The sequence below is a fragment of the Cariama cristata genome, unplaced genomic scaffold, assembly GCF_000690535.1.
Source record: "Cariama cristata isolate BGI_N322 unplaced genomic scaffold, ASM69053v1 scaffold42118, whole genome shotgun sequence".
Lineage (NCBI taxonomy): Eukaryota > Metazoa > Chordata > Aves > Cariamiformes > Cariamidae > Cariama > Cariama cristata.
The window spans coordinates 7,098-23,105 of record NW_009631380.1 but is presented as its reverse complement, the minus strand read 5'-3'; the positions used below and the strand labels follow the sequence as shown (position 1 = coordinate 23,105).

General features: G+C 35.8%; 2 protein-coding genes across 2 annotated transcripts in view; one reads left to right on the top strand and one right to left on the bottom strand.

Annotated features, from left to right (window-relative positions):
• Positions 1–763: 763 nt before the first annotated feature.
• Positions 764–15,848, top strand: MYEF2 (myelin expression factor 2). The gene is made up of 16 exons (XM_009705916.1): positions 764–987; positions 2,208–2,260; positions 3,553–3,560; positions 3,670–3,763; positions 4,628–4,819; positions 5,479–5,632; positions 6,053–6,102; positions 6,189–6,252; positions 6,397–6,498; positions 6,694–6,744; positions 6,827–6,895; positions 7,181–7,279; positions 10,261–10,332; positions 11,571–11,779; positions 11,890–11,941; positions 13,789–15,848. The coding sequence occupies exons 1-16, from the start codon at positions 948–950 to the stop codon at positions 13,950–13,952; spliced, it is 1,473 nt and encodes a 490-aa protein (XP_009704218.1). The 5' UTR covers positions 764–947; the 3' UTR covers positions 13,953–15,848.
• SLC24A5 (solute carrier family 24 (sodium/potassium/calcium exchanger), member 5) overlaps positions 14,601–16,008 on the bottom strand; it is an 8,293-nt gene continuing 6,885 nt past the window's right edge. Inside the window, exons 7-8 of the mRNA XM_009705917.1 lie at positions 15,554–15,655; positions 14,601–14,995 (exon numbers count right to left, since the gene is read on the bottom strand). Coding sequence (XP_009704219.1) covers positions 14,673–14,995; positions 15,554–15,655 — 425 coding nt within the window. The 3' untranslated portion in view covers positions 14,601–14,672. The remainder of the gene's footprint in view (positions 14,996–15,553; positions 15,656–16,008) is intronic.

Here is a 16,008-nt window from a genome sequence, read left to right as displayed (position 1 = left end):
TTTCTAGTGGGTAATACCTGGTGACTTAATTAGTCTTAGATGCAGAGCATGTCTTAATACAGCTATTTCCTATTCATTTAGCAAGTTTTCAAATTCTGGTAGTGTTAAGCAGTGAAAGTGAAAGAGCATTTGTTGTTCTTAATTGAGTGTTAATTTCTGTCTAAAAGTGGTCTGGGACAAATTGTGAATAAAAATTATTTATATGGTAAATAGGTTGTAAATCAAATTACATTTTATTAGAGTTGATTTTTATATATTATTATTATATTAATGAAGTATACCAAGCTGTTCCATAAGTTAGACCATTTCAACTCACTTCTGTGGTGAATATTGTGTAACTTAGCCAAGACTGATGCGAAAATTATTGAAGCACCAAAGCGTGGATGCTGTAGGTTATTTTTTCAGCTGAGTCGTTCTATACTGGTATTTGTAATAGTTTCATAGTACCATCTTGCTGAATCTTGACAGACATCATGGAAATGGAATGTAACTCAAATAGCAAGATGTGCTTTCTTTACATACAGTAGTGAATAAATCTGTTATAACTATTTTTTGTTCTAGATAAAGCAACGTATTTGCTTTAGATTAGGAATTAGACTGGTAATAGGAATTTATTTTTCCTAACTTGAAAAGCAGCATTTGCCATGCTGGGAGTTCTAACAGCATAGGAGGTGTACAGCTATATATATAGGAGCTTAATAGTCTAATGATCCAACACAAGACTAATTTTTTTTTGTTTGGATTTTTTTTAATGTAGGGATAATGATGAAACAACAAAAGAAGAGAAAGCACCTGTGAAAGAGAAGTACATTGCAAAACCAAAGGCAATCCCTTCACTTGGAAACAAGAATAGATTCCATCCCTATTCAAAGGACAAGAATGCAGGCACTGGAGAGAAGAAGACTATTAATCGTAATAGAGTTTTTATTAGCAACATCCCGTATGACATGAAATGGCAAGCTATTAAAGATCTTATGAGAGAGAAAGGTAACTTATTCCTTATAATACACTTCACATAGAAAGGAGTAGAACTTAAATGCAATGTTATATGTCCTTTGAGCCACACAGATTTGATTTGACAACTTTTTTTTTTTTGCCTTTACTTGGTACATCTATCTCCCTTCCCCCTCTTTCATCTGAGACAATTGCATTGCAGGGTAGAATGGGTAAATGAAGTGCTTACAATCTTCTGCCATTCTAGTGTGACAGTAGAGAGTATATGCATGACCTCATGACTTCTTAAAGAGATTGTGTTTCATCTAGTTGCAGTCTTTGTAGATTTTATTTTTTTTTTTCCCCGAGGGCTATTGTATGTAAGCAACACATTTAGTGTGTTACCATGAATAATAAAGGACGTCTTTCAAAAGTTGTTTTGTATTTCTTTGGTGGAATCTGGCTGTGGAATTAACTTTGTCTGCATTGTCACTACTGCCATGACTGTTTGTCTGGAGATTTGTATTAAAAGCTTGTTACTATTGTTGTAGTTCTGATAGAGTAATCTTACTACCCCAAATGTTTTATTTTAAGTTTGGGGTAAAATAATGCTAATATATGAATTCTGTAAAAAGTTAGTTCTGTGTTTTCCTTGAAAAAATTGATTCTTCAAAAGTAATGCAAAGCACACTTGGCTTTTAGGCTGTGAAAAATGCCAAATCCCCCTTCTGTAATTGCTGGTTTATCTGTTGTAAGGTGACGTGACTATTTGATTGGTTTATTTACTGAAACTTCTGACTTTAGAAAGTGAGTGGCTTGCTGTGAAATATTTGATGTGTAAATTTGGTTATTATTGAAGGCAAACTTATGACTGAAGACATTCAGGTAGAAAGTCACCTTAAAACAGGTGTTGTGAGTAGGATGATAAATGTAACACTTTCCAGTGAACGTTGAAGTTTCATTTGTTAGGTTAAGGGACTGTGTATATCTGAATTTGTTCACCAACTATATCATACTGGCCAAAATATGATCTGTAGTATAAATTAGGTTAAATATAGTTGTTTGGTTTTAGCTTTTGAGAATGTGGCTGCTGCATATCGCTGAAAATTAGCTAAATTATATAGCCATTGACAGGAGGTATGTTGGTCTGGTTTTGATTGTTGGTGAATAATAGGTGCTTCTCTGTAGAGTTGTGCACAGGGGCACAGTAAAGAAAGATACTGGTGTTTAAATGCATTGTCTCTTGGTATTTTCCCTTTGTATGTCTTATGTAGTTGGTGAGGTTACATACGTGGAGCTGTTTAAGGATGCTGAAGGAAAATCAAGGGTAAGTGCCGTGGGCAACAATCTGCTAGAGGTTTAAAAGTTCCTCAGCAGTTTTATTTTTGTATAATACCTGTACCAATTATTGGAAAGTAAGTTTCATTTTTACTCTGATTTTCATTAAGATAGCCTTGAGGATTCTGTGTTAGAAGTAGTCTGACACTTTCATGCAACTCAAACTAGCTGGCTGTAAAGGACAAAATACTTCTGTAAATGTTAACAAATGACATTTACTTAATTCTTCTTTTTAGCCAACATCTTTGTTTTGGTACAAATTTGATACAGATTTGGTACAAATCGGTTTCATATAAAGGACCACTGATTTTATTTAAATTTTGTTAGTGTAGTATTCTTTTCTTGGGGCCAATGAGTATAAAATGTTAGCTAAGAATACACTGTTTGAAGTGCCTGATTTGACAGCTTTGCAGGGTTGGTACTCTAAACACTGGATTAATGTATTTGCTTTCTTAAAACTAAATGGATGGAGATGGTTGGTAGCCAACAGAGTGCCAGCAATGAGGCACTAAGAGTGAAGATTGTCAGAGCTCCTTTGTCTTCTTAAAAACAGTCAAAAGCTTGGCCAATAGTAGCTCTGAACCTGCAGTGAGAACATGAGAAATGCAGGTTTGAGTCTTAACTGAGGTTGTATCAATTGTTGTAAATGACTTTCTTTAATGCTTGTTAAAACTAAAACATGCTGTCAGCTTTGCTTTACTTAAAGCAATCCTCAACTCTTTGCTTTATTAGAAGGATTCTGGTGTAGTCAATAAGGTTATTTTCTTACAAAGTAATTTCTCAATTATACTAGTAATACTGAAGAGGTATGCAGACTCCTTGTTCATTGTACTGGTGTACTTGATGAAGGTAGATTTGAATTTTGTAGTCAGTAGGCAGCTTTTAATGACACAATGAGTGTCGTGATTGGTTTTTGGTTATGTTTTTGGATTATTTTCTTTCCTCCCTTTCCCTTCCACCTCCTTTCCCCAATTGTCCTTACATGGATCTGTGTGGCATTTTTCCAATTCTGGTTTGGCTCAAAGAGAATAAAAAATAATGTATTCTCTTTAATTTGAAAGGTATGTATGTTGATAAAGTAGGAAAAATTCAGATTGGCTACCAGTAAAGAGCATGTATTATGGATTTTGAAGCTGCAAATAACTTGAATAGTTGTTTAATGGTGAGCTGGGATCTTTAACTGGAATCTTAAATGCTCAATCATATGTGCTGACTGACTCTTTCTTTTTTTTTTTCTCCCCCCTCCTCTTTACATATGATGGCAAATCATCATGGATGTAGGGTTGTGGGTAAGTTTCTTTTTCTGTGTGTGTAGAAACGCACTACTATCCAAACATTCTGTTAATTTTAACATTTTAAACTTTATTTTAACACTCTTAATGTTTTGTTCTCTCTAAGTGTGGTTGAATTCAAAGATGAAGAATTTGTTAAGAAAGCGTTAGAAACTATGAACAAATATGATCTTAGTGGAAGACCCCTGAATATTAAAGAGGTATGGTTATTGCTGCTGGTTTTAACTTGAAATAGTAAAGATATCGTAACTACTGAGATGAAAATACAGTGTTTTGAGCATCTTAGCTGTGTAATTTCCAGTTTAATTTTTTTATGACATTTTCTTAATGGGCTAAAGTGCCTGTTGGGTTGCAGAAGGTCTTGATACTATGCCAAGTGAACTGGCAAAAAGTGTGTCCTAAAGTTAAAATAATTAATACTGTTTTTCTTTAAAACAACTTTAACTTCATATTCTTATCTTGGTGTCATCAGATTTTTTTTCAACCTAAATGATTTTATGTTTACCCTGCTTACCTGCTTCAAAATATAACACAGAATGAGCTGAGTGTCAGAATACTACATATGTGCAAAAATGGAGCCGGAAGTAGAGAACTTATGCTGACTGGAAAGTGAGATTAGTCAACATTTCTATTGTAGTGTTGTAGTGTATGATGGTGTCTGATGCAGTTCTTTTTGTCCTGTTACAACTTTAATAATGATATTAAAAACAAAAACAAACTAATTAAATTAATTCAGTTCTTGGAAGAAGGTGCTAGACTGACAGTCCTTTAGATTGAAATCTTTTCTACTTGTCCATAGGCTAGGTACAGCATGTGAAGTGGCAGTGCACGCTTCCTCAACAAGTGCTTTGCCAATATGCCTCAACCCTCATCTGAAAGGACCCACCTCTAGAGGTGAGGGAATTAGGTCTCCATGCTAATTCAGTTTTTGGTCCCTCTGACATGGACAAGGATATTAGTTGATAATTTTGATGGGTTTATATAGAATTTCAAATAGTACCTTTTTTTTATTGCAAATCCTCTTGTTGATGATTAAGTTGGCTTTATTTTTGCCCATGTTTCAGGATCCTGAAGGTGAACATGCGCGTAGGGCATTACAACGTGTAGGAGGACAGTTTCCAGGAGGACATGGACCTGATGTGGCACCTGGAATAATGAATTTACCACCTTCTATTCTCAATAATCCAAACATTCCTCCTGAGGTTATCAGTAACTTACAGGCAGGCAGGCTTGGGTCCACTATTTTTGTTGCTAATGTAAGTTTAAAACTGTATTTTATAACTGTAATATTTGATCTTTGTAAAACATCTTGTATTCCTGCATATTTCAGTTTTAATATAAAGAGGAAATTAGAAATTAGTTCACAATTAGTATATTCAACTAAAAATGCTGGATATGTAGTCAGATTTTGGACCTGAAAGATATGTTAAACTCTTGAGGTTGACATGCACTTTTAATTGCACAATCATCTGTTGATTTGAAAAAGTATTTTATACATCTTTTCGCTGTCTATTTACAATTACATTTTTTTTGTTGTTTAAATGTACACTTCAGTGTGTCTTGCTAGTTACTTTAAACTGTTACATTTGAAACTTCCTAAGTTCTTTATTTGCACAAAAGACGACTATTTCTGTAAGAGGACTTGTGGGAGTAGGGCTGCTCTTGACAAGAGCCCATCCTTTTCTGAATGTTAGTGTGTGAATTAAAGCAAAATATGTGTATGTAGTATAAATTGTTGCTTTTAGTTGACGTTTTTGGACTTGGTTGAAGTGTGTATATTACAAAATCCTGACTATTTACATATATCAAGCATTTTGTGAAGCTGAGGAGTTACAAGAATGCAGAAAATCTCTGCCAAATGTAATGGCAAAACAGAAACGTGCACTGAAGTCACTAATGTATTTCTGTGTGTAAGCTTGACTTTAAAGTTGGCTGGAAGAAACTGAAGGAGGTATTCAGTATTGCTGGAACTGTAAAGCGCGCAGACATCAAAGAAGATAAAGATGGCAAGAGTCGAGGAATGGGAACAGTTACCTTTGAACAAGCAATTGAAGCTGTTCAAGCAATATGTATCCTTGGTTTGAAAAATAATTGATCAAATATGGATTAGTCTTTAATGGCTTCTGATAGCATAGTTTTGCAAATGGTGCTTATTTGCGTTGTAGCTCGTATATAGGGACTAGAGTGCAATACTCTGCAGATTACATTTTTAATAGTGACTGACTTTACTGCTAGAGTCTAAAAAGGTGTTCCTGATAATGTTGAACAAGATCAAAATATGTGGGAATGTGACATGTGTGAAACTAACTTTTGTATACCTAGCAGCTTGTACAGTCTCTTCTAGCCTTTGAACTGGCATTCTAAAGATTAGGTAAGGAAAGATAAGACTCCTAAAAACGGTACAGAAATAAAATAAGTTATTACAGTGATTCTTCTGAAATAGTTAAATGGTCTTCTGTAATTAGATTCCTTGACTTGCATTTCTTCAGCTATGTTCAATGGACAGTTCCTGTTCGATAGACCCATGCATGTAAAAATGGTAAGTTGCTTACATTTCTTTCTACCTTACATGTCTCTGCCAAAACATTGAAAGGATCATAGCATAACATCCTTGTTTTTTATCAGGATGACAAATCAATTCCTCATGAAGATTTCCGTGTTGCAGACAGCAAAGCCTCACAATTACCTCGTGAGTGCACACAGTTTTCTACTTCTTGCACTTAATATATGTTGATATAGTCTTGGAACAGTTTACTAGTACTTTTGCTTACTGTGGCCTCTTCACGATACAGAAGAAAATCTTTCTTCTGGTGATACTTATTTTGTTTTCAAGGTGGTCTTGGTGGCATTGGTATGGGACTTGGACCAGGTGGACAGCCCATCAGTGCAACACAGTTGAGCATGGGTGGTGGAATGGGGAGCATGGGTCCAGGAGGTAAACTTGTGTTCTTAAAGTTTTACGGAGCTTTAAGTTTAAAATTGTCATTTCTGTGTTTGGAAGAATGACATAATGTTGACAAAACAAGCCTTGTGTAGTGTGCTTTTGAGATGTTAACTGTCTCTGCATTTTTTTAAAATCCATTAGGATCTTAGCTGTCTTCTAAACGGTGTTTGTCTTTTTGGTTTAAAGGTATGGGAATAGACGGTCCAGGATTTGGCGGAATGAATAGAATGGGAGGCGGTATGTAAAGTGAAGTTCTTGCATTAAGTGTTGGGTTTTTTTTTTTTATATTGTATAGAAAACACTCTTCCTTACTTTACAGGACTTGCTGGATTTCGTGGAATGGAAGGAATGCCTAATATGGGAGGATTTGGAGTCAACCGAATGGGAGGTAGGTGAACACTGTTCCAGTACACTTACTAGTTTGCTAATATATATTTATTAAGAGCCCTTCCTTTAGGGATGGGTAATGTAGTTGAGTTCAAAGGAAATACAGTCAGTGGTGTGGGTGGAGGCACAGGAGATGGCGTGGGAATTAAGTATTTAATAGGTGCCTCTGACTTGTGCATTAAACCCACTTCTATTTAAACAAGGACCTGCAAACCAAGTATTGTATGAACATCAGCTTAGATGTATATAACAGAACGTTTCTGGTTTTTTGCTTTGTTCTCTGCAGAAATGTTCCGTGGTGGAATGGGAGGAAACATGGACAGAGATTTTGGTCGTAGTGACATGGCATTGAACCGTGGTTTTGGAGATTCTTTTGGAAGGATGGGTATGGTAACTGTTAACTTTCCTGTGGCAAATTGCAGCATAGTATTGGCAGAGTTTTACTAGGAGGGGAAACCTGGTGATCATTTGGTCATCTTCCTCTGTCTCCTCTTCCCCAGTCATTACTCTAAGGATGTAATCTGAGTGTTTATTATAGCCATTCCTTAGGATGGAGGTTAAAGTGTTGGGGTTTTTTTTTTTCCATCTGTCAAATATAAACAAAATAACGATTTGAGGAAGGCATTTCACTTCATACTGTGAACTTTGTGAGGTATTAAGTCTTTTGGCTATTAAAGTGTATGGTAATCGTGAACAAGCTGCCCATATACCACGTTTGTAACTTCCAGAAGCCTGCTTTTGCAAATGCATGCTGGAAGACTGTTTCTGCTGTGAATCAGGTAGCATTGGATAGGAACGGTGAATTTTGGTGCTCTCTGTTTTCTTCCTGCCTTCTGAGCGCAAGCAGCTTGGAATGGGACTTATTGGCCTCTTCTGTAACTGAGCCAGCTATGTTTTGTTTATAGATGATGTCTTGTTGACAGAGTTCATTTTGTTACTTTTAGGTTCCCTCAGATGAGATAGTTTTCTATCTTAAGAGACCTGGAAGTGGTTAACAGTAGAGCCTTCTTATACTTTGTTACTATACTGTTACCTGGATGAATGCATTATAGAAGACAGGTTTTCTTCCCCCTCCTCCCTATTTTTCTCCCTTTCCCCCACTGTGAAAGAGCTGCTAAGAGCATAAGGCTCATCAGGCCTAAAGGTTGATTATTTTTTTGGTTTTTTGTTTGTTAATTTGGCCAAGCCATAACAAAGGGTAACTCTTGCATGCTTCTCTTTGAGCACTGGTAACTGTGTAGAAGTTATAAGAATGTAATAAGCTTGTCAGTTGAGTTAGTCTTAATGTCTTGGAATTAATGTCTTGGCAATCAAGTGTATGCTCTCACTCTATCTACTTGCAAGATAGGATAAACATCTGTTTCCTGAGTGAAAAATTCAAAGCCGCTTCAGTTATAAATGTTCATGCAAGCAATAGACTTCCAAGTCTTCTGGTAACACACATTGGATTTGAAATGCGTGAACATGACTACTGTGAGAAACTGATGTGGCAGTCATTCCTTCAGTAGATCCAGCAAACTTTGACTTACAACCTGTCGGCAATCTTACCATTTAAATACTGTTCTGAGAACCAAGATAAGAGTTTTGCAACTTATCTTTAAATAATGGAAGGAAATTGAAGGGATTTACAAATATCATAGAATCATAGAACGGTTTGGTTGGAAGGGACCTTGAAGATCATCTAGTTCAAACTTAATAGATTTTGTGTTTAATCCGGGAAAACACTCGTGTGCTCCTGTTACAATATTTAGGTTAATGGTATCTTAAAAGGAAATACTGTGAGTGCATTTGGCTTTAGTACCCTGCCAGTTTCAAGGAGGGCAACTTAAGACAGTCTTTGATTGGGCTATGGCATCAGTTAGTGAAAATGAGGATGTTTGATCTGCAGCAGAATCGTAGAAGTTGCCATTTAAATTGCCAAAATATAAAAAAAAGTCTGAAGGTTATGTCATGGAGATCTCCAAGCATGTAATTTTTTGTTAGTGAAAAGCCAGTGGTGGGAAGAGCAGAGGTAAAGGATGACTCTAAGGTTAGAAACAGGTGAAATCTTGCTTATTAAGATTATTTGAGCTTATAGGTTGTTTTTTTGTGTGGTGTGGGGTTTGTTTGTTTGTTTTTCTTTAAGTGCATCTTAGACTGTTGGGGAAACTTTTTTTTTCCTTTTAAAAGAGAGTGGGTGTAACTGGGATGCGCTCACAAACAACTAAGGTTTTCTAGCTCTGAAAAGTGAGGATTTTTCTTTTTTCTTCACAATTGTTTTTAAGAGCAAAAAGCAGTCATGTTGATGGCAATCTCAAAATTTGACTTGATGTTTCATTGCAAGACCCTCTCTGGCCTAATGAATAAGTATTAAGATCTTCCTCATCTGCAAACTGTTGGCTGAAGTACTGGGAGTAATCCTGCTAGTGCTGAAAATCAGTATTTGTTTTTAAACAGGCTAGACTATATTTTTTTTGAGGTCTTGGTATGGCTATGACAGCATGTTGTCTGAGAGGAGACAAATATTTCCCACAAGAGACTGTCAGAGAAACAATTGTTGCTGTTTTGAACTGTGTGGAGAAAATGAATCTAATGGAAGACTGAGTAGTGACATTTTTAGATATTAAAACAATGGTGTCTAGCCTAAAGGCTACGGTTATTGATCTGTTTTGCCATAAGCAAAAACTGAGCTGTAGATATGAAAATCAAGCAAGAAAAATGCATCTGACAGTTGCAGTGTTCTGCGGTGACAGGAATGTAGTCCTTTTAAGTTTGTACAATTCTAGAAGCTCCCTTGGGACTAGCTTTCTGAATATTAGCACTTCAATGAAAAGAATTATTTTTACCCCACTCTAGAATCAGTCTCTGATACCGTTCTGAAGATTCCATGGTTCTGCCAAATAGCTTTTATTAAGTATCGATTCCCTTTCTTTCTCCCTTTTTCCTACCAAATTCCATCAATTCACCCTTCATATGCAGTAAAGACATTGGGAGAGCTGCTCCTAGCTTTTGCATTTTTCTTAAAAATGGGAGAAACTAGGGCATTTCTGTACTATGAAGTTCAAATAAGATGAACCCTTCAGTTTTGAGGCTGTTTCTCCCAATGTGGGAAATGGTTCATTGTGCCGCTGGCAGACTAAGAGGGGAGAAAAGCTAGAAAGAAATCGGAGTAGCTTAAATCCCATAATAGAGAAGGAGGAACTAATGTTACTTGTTACAAACTAGATGTTTCCTATTTAGTTTGAATAATTAAGGCACAGGGTAAAGTATTAAAGAAAAGAATTGCCAGGTAACATTGAGAACAGTGTGCTTCATCAGTGTGTGCTTTGTTGTTGTCTCTAACTGGTGGTTTCAGTGTATGTCACTTTATTATTTTTTTCTGTTTAGGTGGTGCAATGATTGGTGTTTTTGCAGGAGGAATGGGAGCACCTAGCATGGGCCCAGTAAGATCTGGAATGAGTAGGTTAACTTGTTTCAATAGAATGTAAATGCATTGGCAATGTAATGATATGGTGTACATGTAATTGTATCAGAGGATTTCGTTGTAGTGTGATGTCTTGCCAGTGTTGGAAGAAGTAGAATTCTGTTGCATGTGACTGCAAGTCGAATAGTTTTTAAAGCTGTTTTGTTGAGGTAAAAGTTCAGAGGCAAACTTGCTAATACAGTCTTTTCCCTTAATCTTAGTTTTAAAATGCTTTTAATTTGTGGTTTGGAGGGAGAAGTGATTCAAGTAAACTTGTGTTCCAGAAAAAAGACCAATAGGCATGGTTATTTGTGTGAACGTCATGAAGCTGAACTTCAGTAATCTCTCATCATTGAAATAAAAAATCAGCCTTGAATTTCAGATTATCACTCAGTTTAATTTTGTGCAAAGCTCCAATACTGAGTTTGTATTACAGCAAATGTCCAAGTTCCTCAAGCTAGAGCAGATGAGAAACTAAAATCTTGCTAGTGGCAATCTTGAGAGGCATAAACTTAAAGAGAAGGGCCCTCATGAATGATCGTGAGAGTTTTGCTTTACATTAATTTTTAATTACGAATCCAGAAAGATTATAATAGGATATTTGAATGCCAGTGATCTTAATTCTGGATATAATGGACATTAGTATATTTCATTGCATGTGTCATAGGAAGGTCCATGCTCTTCACAGTATTTGCGGTGACATCTATGCTCTGCAAAACATGGTTTCTTTAGAAGATTGTGTCATTAAGTGTGGGTATGGCTGCATTAAGTAAAGCTGGCTGTGAATGCAGGAAGCAAAATAGACGATAGTGTATGTGGTCAAATTATCTGTGTCTTAAGACTGCCACAGTTATTTACCTGATCTTTTTGGTACAGGGTATCAGATTTTTATTAATTAAACTGGACAGCCTTTAAATCTTAATTCTTTACTTGTGTTCAACGTTTTACTACATTAGATGGTGTGACTAATAGCTTCATGCAGTTTGTTTTTTACTTTTATTTTAGAACTAACACTTTGTACCTTCTAATACTTCGCATTAAAATATTAGCCATGCTACTAGATAAATCACTGTGCATGTATGAAGTTATGTTTTATATTACAGCAGTTTTATTAAAGTTATTTTTCTCCTGACACAAACGAATTTAATCTTTTTTTTTTAACAAAATACTTGTGCATTTATTACTAAAAAGAGATTTTCATTTTATCCTCCTTTTTTTTTTTTTCTCTGTGTAGGTGGTGGAATGGGTGGTATGAACAGTATGGCTGGAGGAATGGGAATGGGGATGGATCGGATGAGTTCTGGTTTTGATCGAATGGGACCAGCTATGGGTGGAGGCCTGGACAGGAACATCGATATCGATCGAGGATTTGTGCCTGGCCCAATGGGAAGTAGCATGAGAGAGAGATTAGGCTCTAAAGGCAACCAGATATTTGTGAGAAATGTAAGCATTTGAATACACGGAAACCATGAGCTTATTTTGTGTGCGTGTTTGGTTACATGCTCTTTTTCTCTCTGTAACATTTTGTTATTTATAACACTTTTTTATTCTAGCTTCCTTTTGACTTGACCTGGCAGAAGCTAAAGGAGAAATTCAGTCAATGTGGTATGTATGTGAATCTTACCCCTGCTCAGATCCATCAACTTGATGTTTTATATGGTGTTCGTTAGATAAGGACAGGAAGACAAGGTTGTTGCCTTATCCTGAAGAAGAGTCTGGCTAGCCTAATCTTTCTTACTTCCCCTAGCTTTCCTGAGTTATATAAGTAATTTTTAGGCATGACATAACACGTGAGACCAAGGTACAGTATGGGCTATGTTGGCTCTGACTGCTCATCTGCTATAAACTTTAACCCGTTCCATTCATAAAAGCTCAAAGAGTAATTTTTCTGTGTTCAAGCAGGTATTACGTATCCTCTGGCCAGCACAGAGTATATAATGTAGCGGTTATTTTGAGACATATGCATGCAGGGGCATAGGCTTGTCTGGGTTACTCGTTGCTTCCAGAACGGGTGCTGCATCAAATCAGAGTTAGTAATTTTGCCAAAGTGGCAGATTTGGTTTTTATGCAAATAGATGATCCTGATTAGCATATTTGCAGGCTGTAATGCTTCCCCTTTATGTTAAGAAATAAAGGCCCTTTTTATGTAAGATTGCTACAAATATCCATTAATTTTTTTTACCTAATTCAGAAATGTTGTCTATTCACAGAAGTGAATGAAAAATGAAGCTTGGCATAGAAATATACGATTGTTTTGTTTTGAAAATGCACTTTCAGAATGGAAAGATTTAACTGAATTATAGGATGTCTTTTCTTATTTTGGAGAGACAGAAAAGACAAATAATTTAAAACATACTGCTGATACCTAAGACAGTCTTCGTACAGCTGTTTGTAGATTTGATATAAATTAGAACTCGCAGTTCAACTTTGAAAAACTTTCATGTGTTGAATTTTTTTTTTTTGTAGCTGGAGGATGTAGCAAAACAGGTTCTGTCTTTTTTTTTTTAAAGTCTTAACTGCCTGGGCAACTTTCAGATAGTTCAGAATTGGTTTTTTTTTTTTCATTATCTCCTTGGCAACTAACAGATGTAGTAATTATGTGGAATTGCTTTTAAGAATTATAAGCACAAATATAAGTAACAGACTGTATTCACACCAGTATCATAAGGAAATATAAAGACCATATCTCCATATGTTCAATTTCTTTCACTGAGGCCATTCTTCTATTATATGATACTTAAAAATAAAAAACTATGTATTTTAGGGAAAAGTTTCTTGTTCTTAGTGGCACTTGGGGGCTCAGGAGTGGTGTGCTACAACATGTCATAAGCAAAAACTCATTAGTTCAGGTATTGAACATACTCTGAGGTACCAAGGCCTCTACGTAAAATGTTTCCTCGTGAATTGAGTGTCCAGTCTCAAGGAAACACTGCAGGAATTGAGTAGTGCGTGCTACTTTTCCACCACTCCTAACCTGGTAACTTTACTGTTTTAAAGGCTCTAATTTTGCTCTGCAGCTTCTTCATAAAATTGCTTGATTGTTGTGATTGCTTGATATGTTGCTGTGATGAACGTGGTGGGCTAGATTGAACTATAATTCAATTAACACCTATCAGTAGTCACACTTTTGGCAGTGTCAGTAAATGTGAAATGCAAAACTTTCCCTTAGCCTTTTAGGACACTTTGTTTCAAACTTGAGGTCAAATACAGGCCATACTTCATCTTACACTAGTGTGAAGGAAAGCTTTGGGTCTTAATTTGGATTCCTCACTGCTGTTTTGACCTATGTCACCTTCCCTGAATGAGTGAATATATCATCAGTCTGAAAGTGCTAATTTCATGTGTCCCCCTAGATCATATTTTAAAATGCTTTTTTATCACTTCTGATGAGTTCTTTAAGTTGTTAGTGCACTTAAGACTTGAAATAACTGCTGTTTAACTTATTTATTCAGGTCATGTAATGTTTGCAGAAATAAAAATGGAGAATGGAAAATCAAAGGGCTGTGGAACAGTCAGATTTGACTCACCAGAATCTGCTGAAAAGGCCTGTAGGATAATGAACGGCATAAAAATCAGTGGCAGAGAAATTGATGTACGCTTGGATCGCAATGCATAATTTAAAACTGTGTGTTCAGGAACATTCCTATGTCTGTTTAGCTTCTCTATCCTAGTAAGTCATTTTTAGTAACATTGTATGCTTACAAAAGCTGTAAAAAGGAACTTTTAAATCCCACCAGCCTTTAACAGTATAGTGTTTAATATACTGTGATACTTGTTAACTGAATCTTAACTATGTTTGGTTTTTAAAGACAATTTGCCTGATTTTTGTTGTTCTTTTTAGAGGCACTGAGCACCTGCAGGTCCCTGTAGACCATGGAAGCTTTGGATGCTCAGTGCCTTTGGAAAATTAGGCCAAGTGTCTCTAGTCATTCAGTTTAAATGAATGGTTATACTGTTTTTAATAAAATAAGCCATTTTCTCTGTTAATCTCAACATTGCATAGTGGGATTTGTTTAGTGTTTTCTGATTTTTTTTTTTTCTCTCCCAGTGTGTATCAACATTGTAATGTAAAAACTAGATGTCTTTTTTCAGAATTTTGGTTTTATATGTGTGTTGTAGTCATACTGTAATTCTTGACTCTAAAAGAAAGGGCTCCAATTAGGCTGTGATGTTTTTGTTCCACTTTAATATTACTTTAATGACATGACTTAGTTCTGTAAATAAGATTTAGAGCCCCATGGGAGTTTTGAATTTTTTTTTTTATTTTGACTAAATGAAGAAACGGATCTTTCTCTCCTGCTTTTATTTTTTTCATCAGTATAATCACTGATTAAAACTAGTTACCACAGACCCTTGTAGGATTGTTCCCTATGATGCCAAGTTCATATAAAATTGATAATATAGTAAATATTAAGTACAGTACAAGACAAATTGCTCCCAATTTTTTATCTATTTTCCAGCCATTCAGGTGAACTGCCAGAGAAATAAAAACAACAGAACAGATAAGAGAAATGGCTGTGTATGTCAAACCACTGCTGTTCACTTCTATGGGTCCTGATGTATTTATGAAGGCAGTTTTTATAAACCAGGGTACTCCCAAACAGAGCATATCAAATACGTTGGATCCTACAATGTTAGACATAGCCATATCTCCATTTCCTGTAAAAGAAGAAATACAAATAAGTCTGCTTAATTGTATTATATGAAATTGCCAACCTCTTTTGGAGGAACAGACTGTCAGCCCTCAGTTTCTCACAGAGCACCCTTTTCAGACTTTTCATTGGAAAAACTGTAGTCATGATTCTACAGAACATGGTTTTGGGTACCATGAGCATAAAAAAAAAGTCTCCTTAAATCACCAGCATCTGCACAGTTGCACTTAAAGTAAGCTAGACAGGCCATTATAAAATCCAGTCATTTTTAAAATACCAGGACCTACAGTAGTGTTTTGCAGTAAAACTGTTAACACTTGATCAACAACAAATCAAACCAATCTAGAATACTTCTCTGAGATACTCTGAGAGGTTTTTAAATGTCTGAGCCACAGCTTCTTCAGGTAAGCTATTTGTTTATTAATAGTAAACTTAAGCTCTAGAATCTGGAGCAAAAAATTTTGAAGTTAATCCTTGCATTTCTGGAAATGTTGACTACACTCTTTTCTTCATAGTACCTTTTAAACACATCCATTGGAATGAGCCTGAATACGAAAATCTTTACCTTTTCGAGCCACCAGCACACTTGCAACTGTATCTGGTACACTTGTTCCTGCTGCTAGTAATGTGAGACCCATTACTGACTCTGGAATTCCCAGTGTTTCGCCTGCAATTGATAAATAATGGTGGAAAATGCAAGTATGTTTTTAGTTTGTTTCATCCAACGAAATTGCTTTCGACTTTTTTGCTGGAGAAAGGATTAGTAATTATACGGTAGTTTCAAAAGGAATCTGTCAGCTCACTTGACTAAATATGAAGTGACCGAACCATGAAGTAGTTAAAAACAAGAACAACAACAAAGAAATATCAACCTGTCCTTGTTCTTCAAATAAAAAAGGAATTCTAGTATAGTAAACATCTTACTTAACAAGTTTCTCAAAGACCTGAGTGGAATGTCTCCAGCAGTCAAGGCAATACCAATTATGAATGTTTTCTTTCAGATACAGTAGAAGTTTAAAT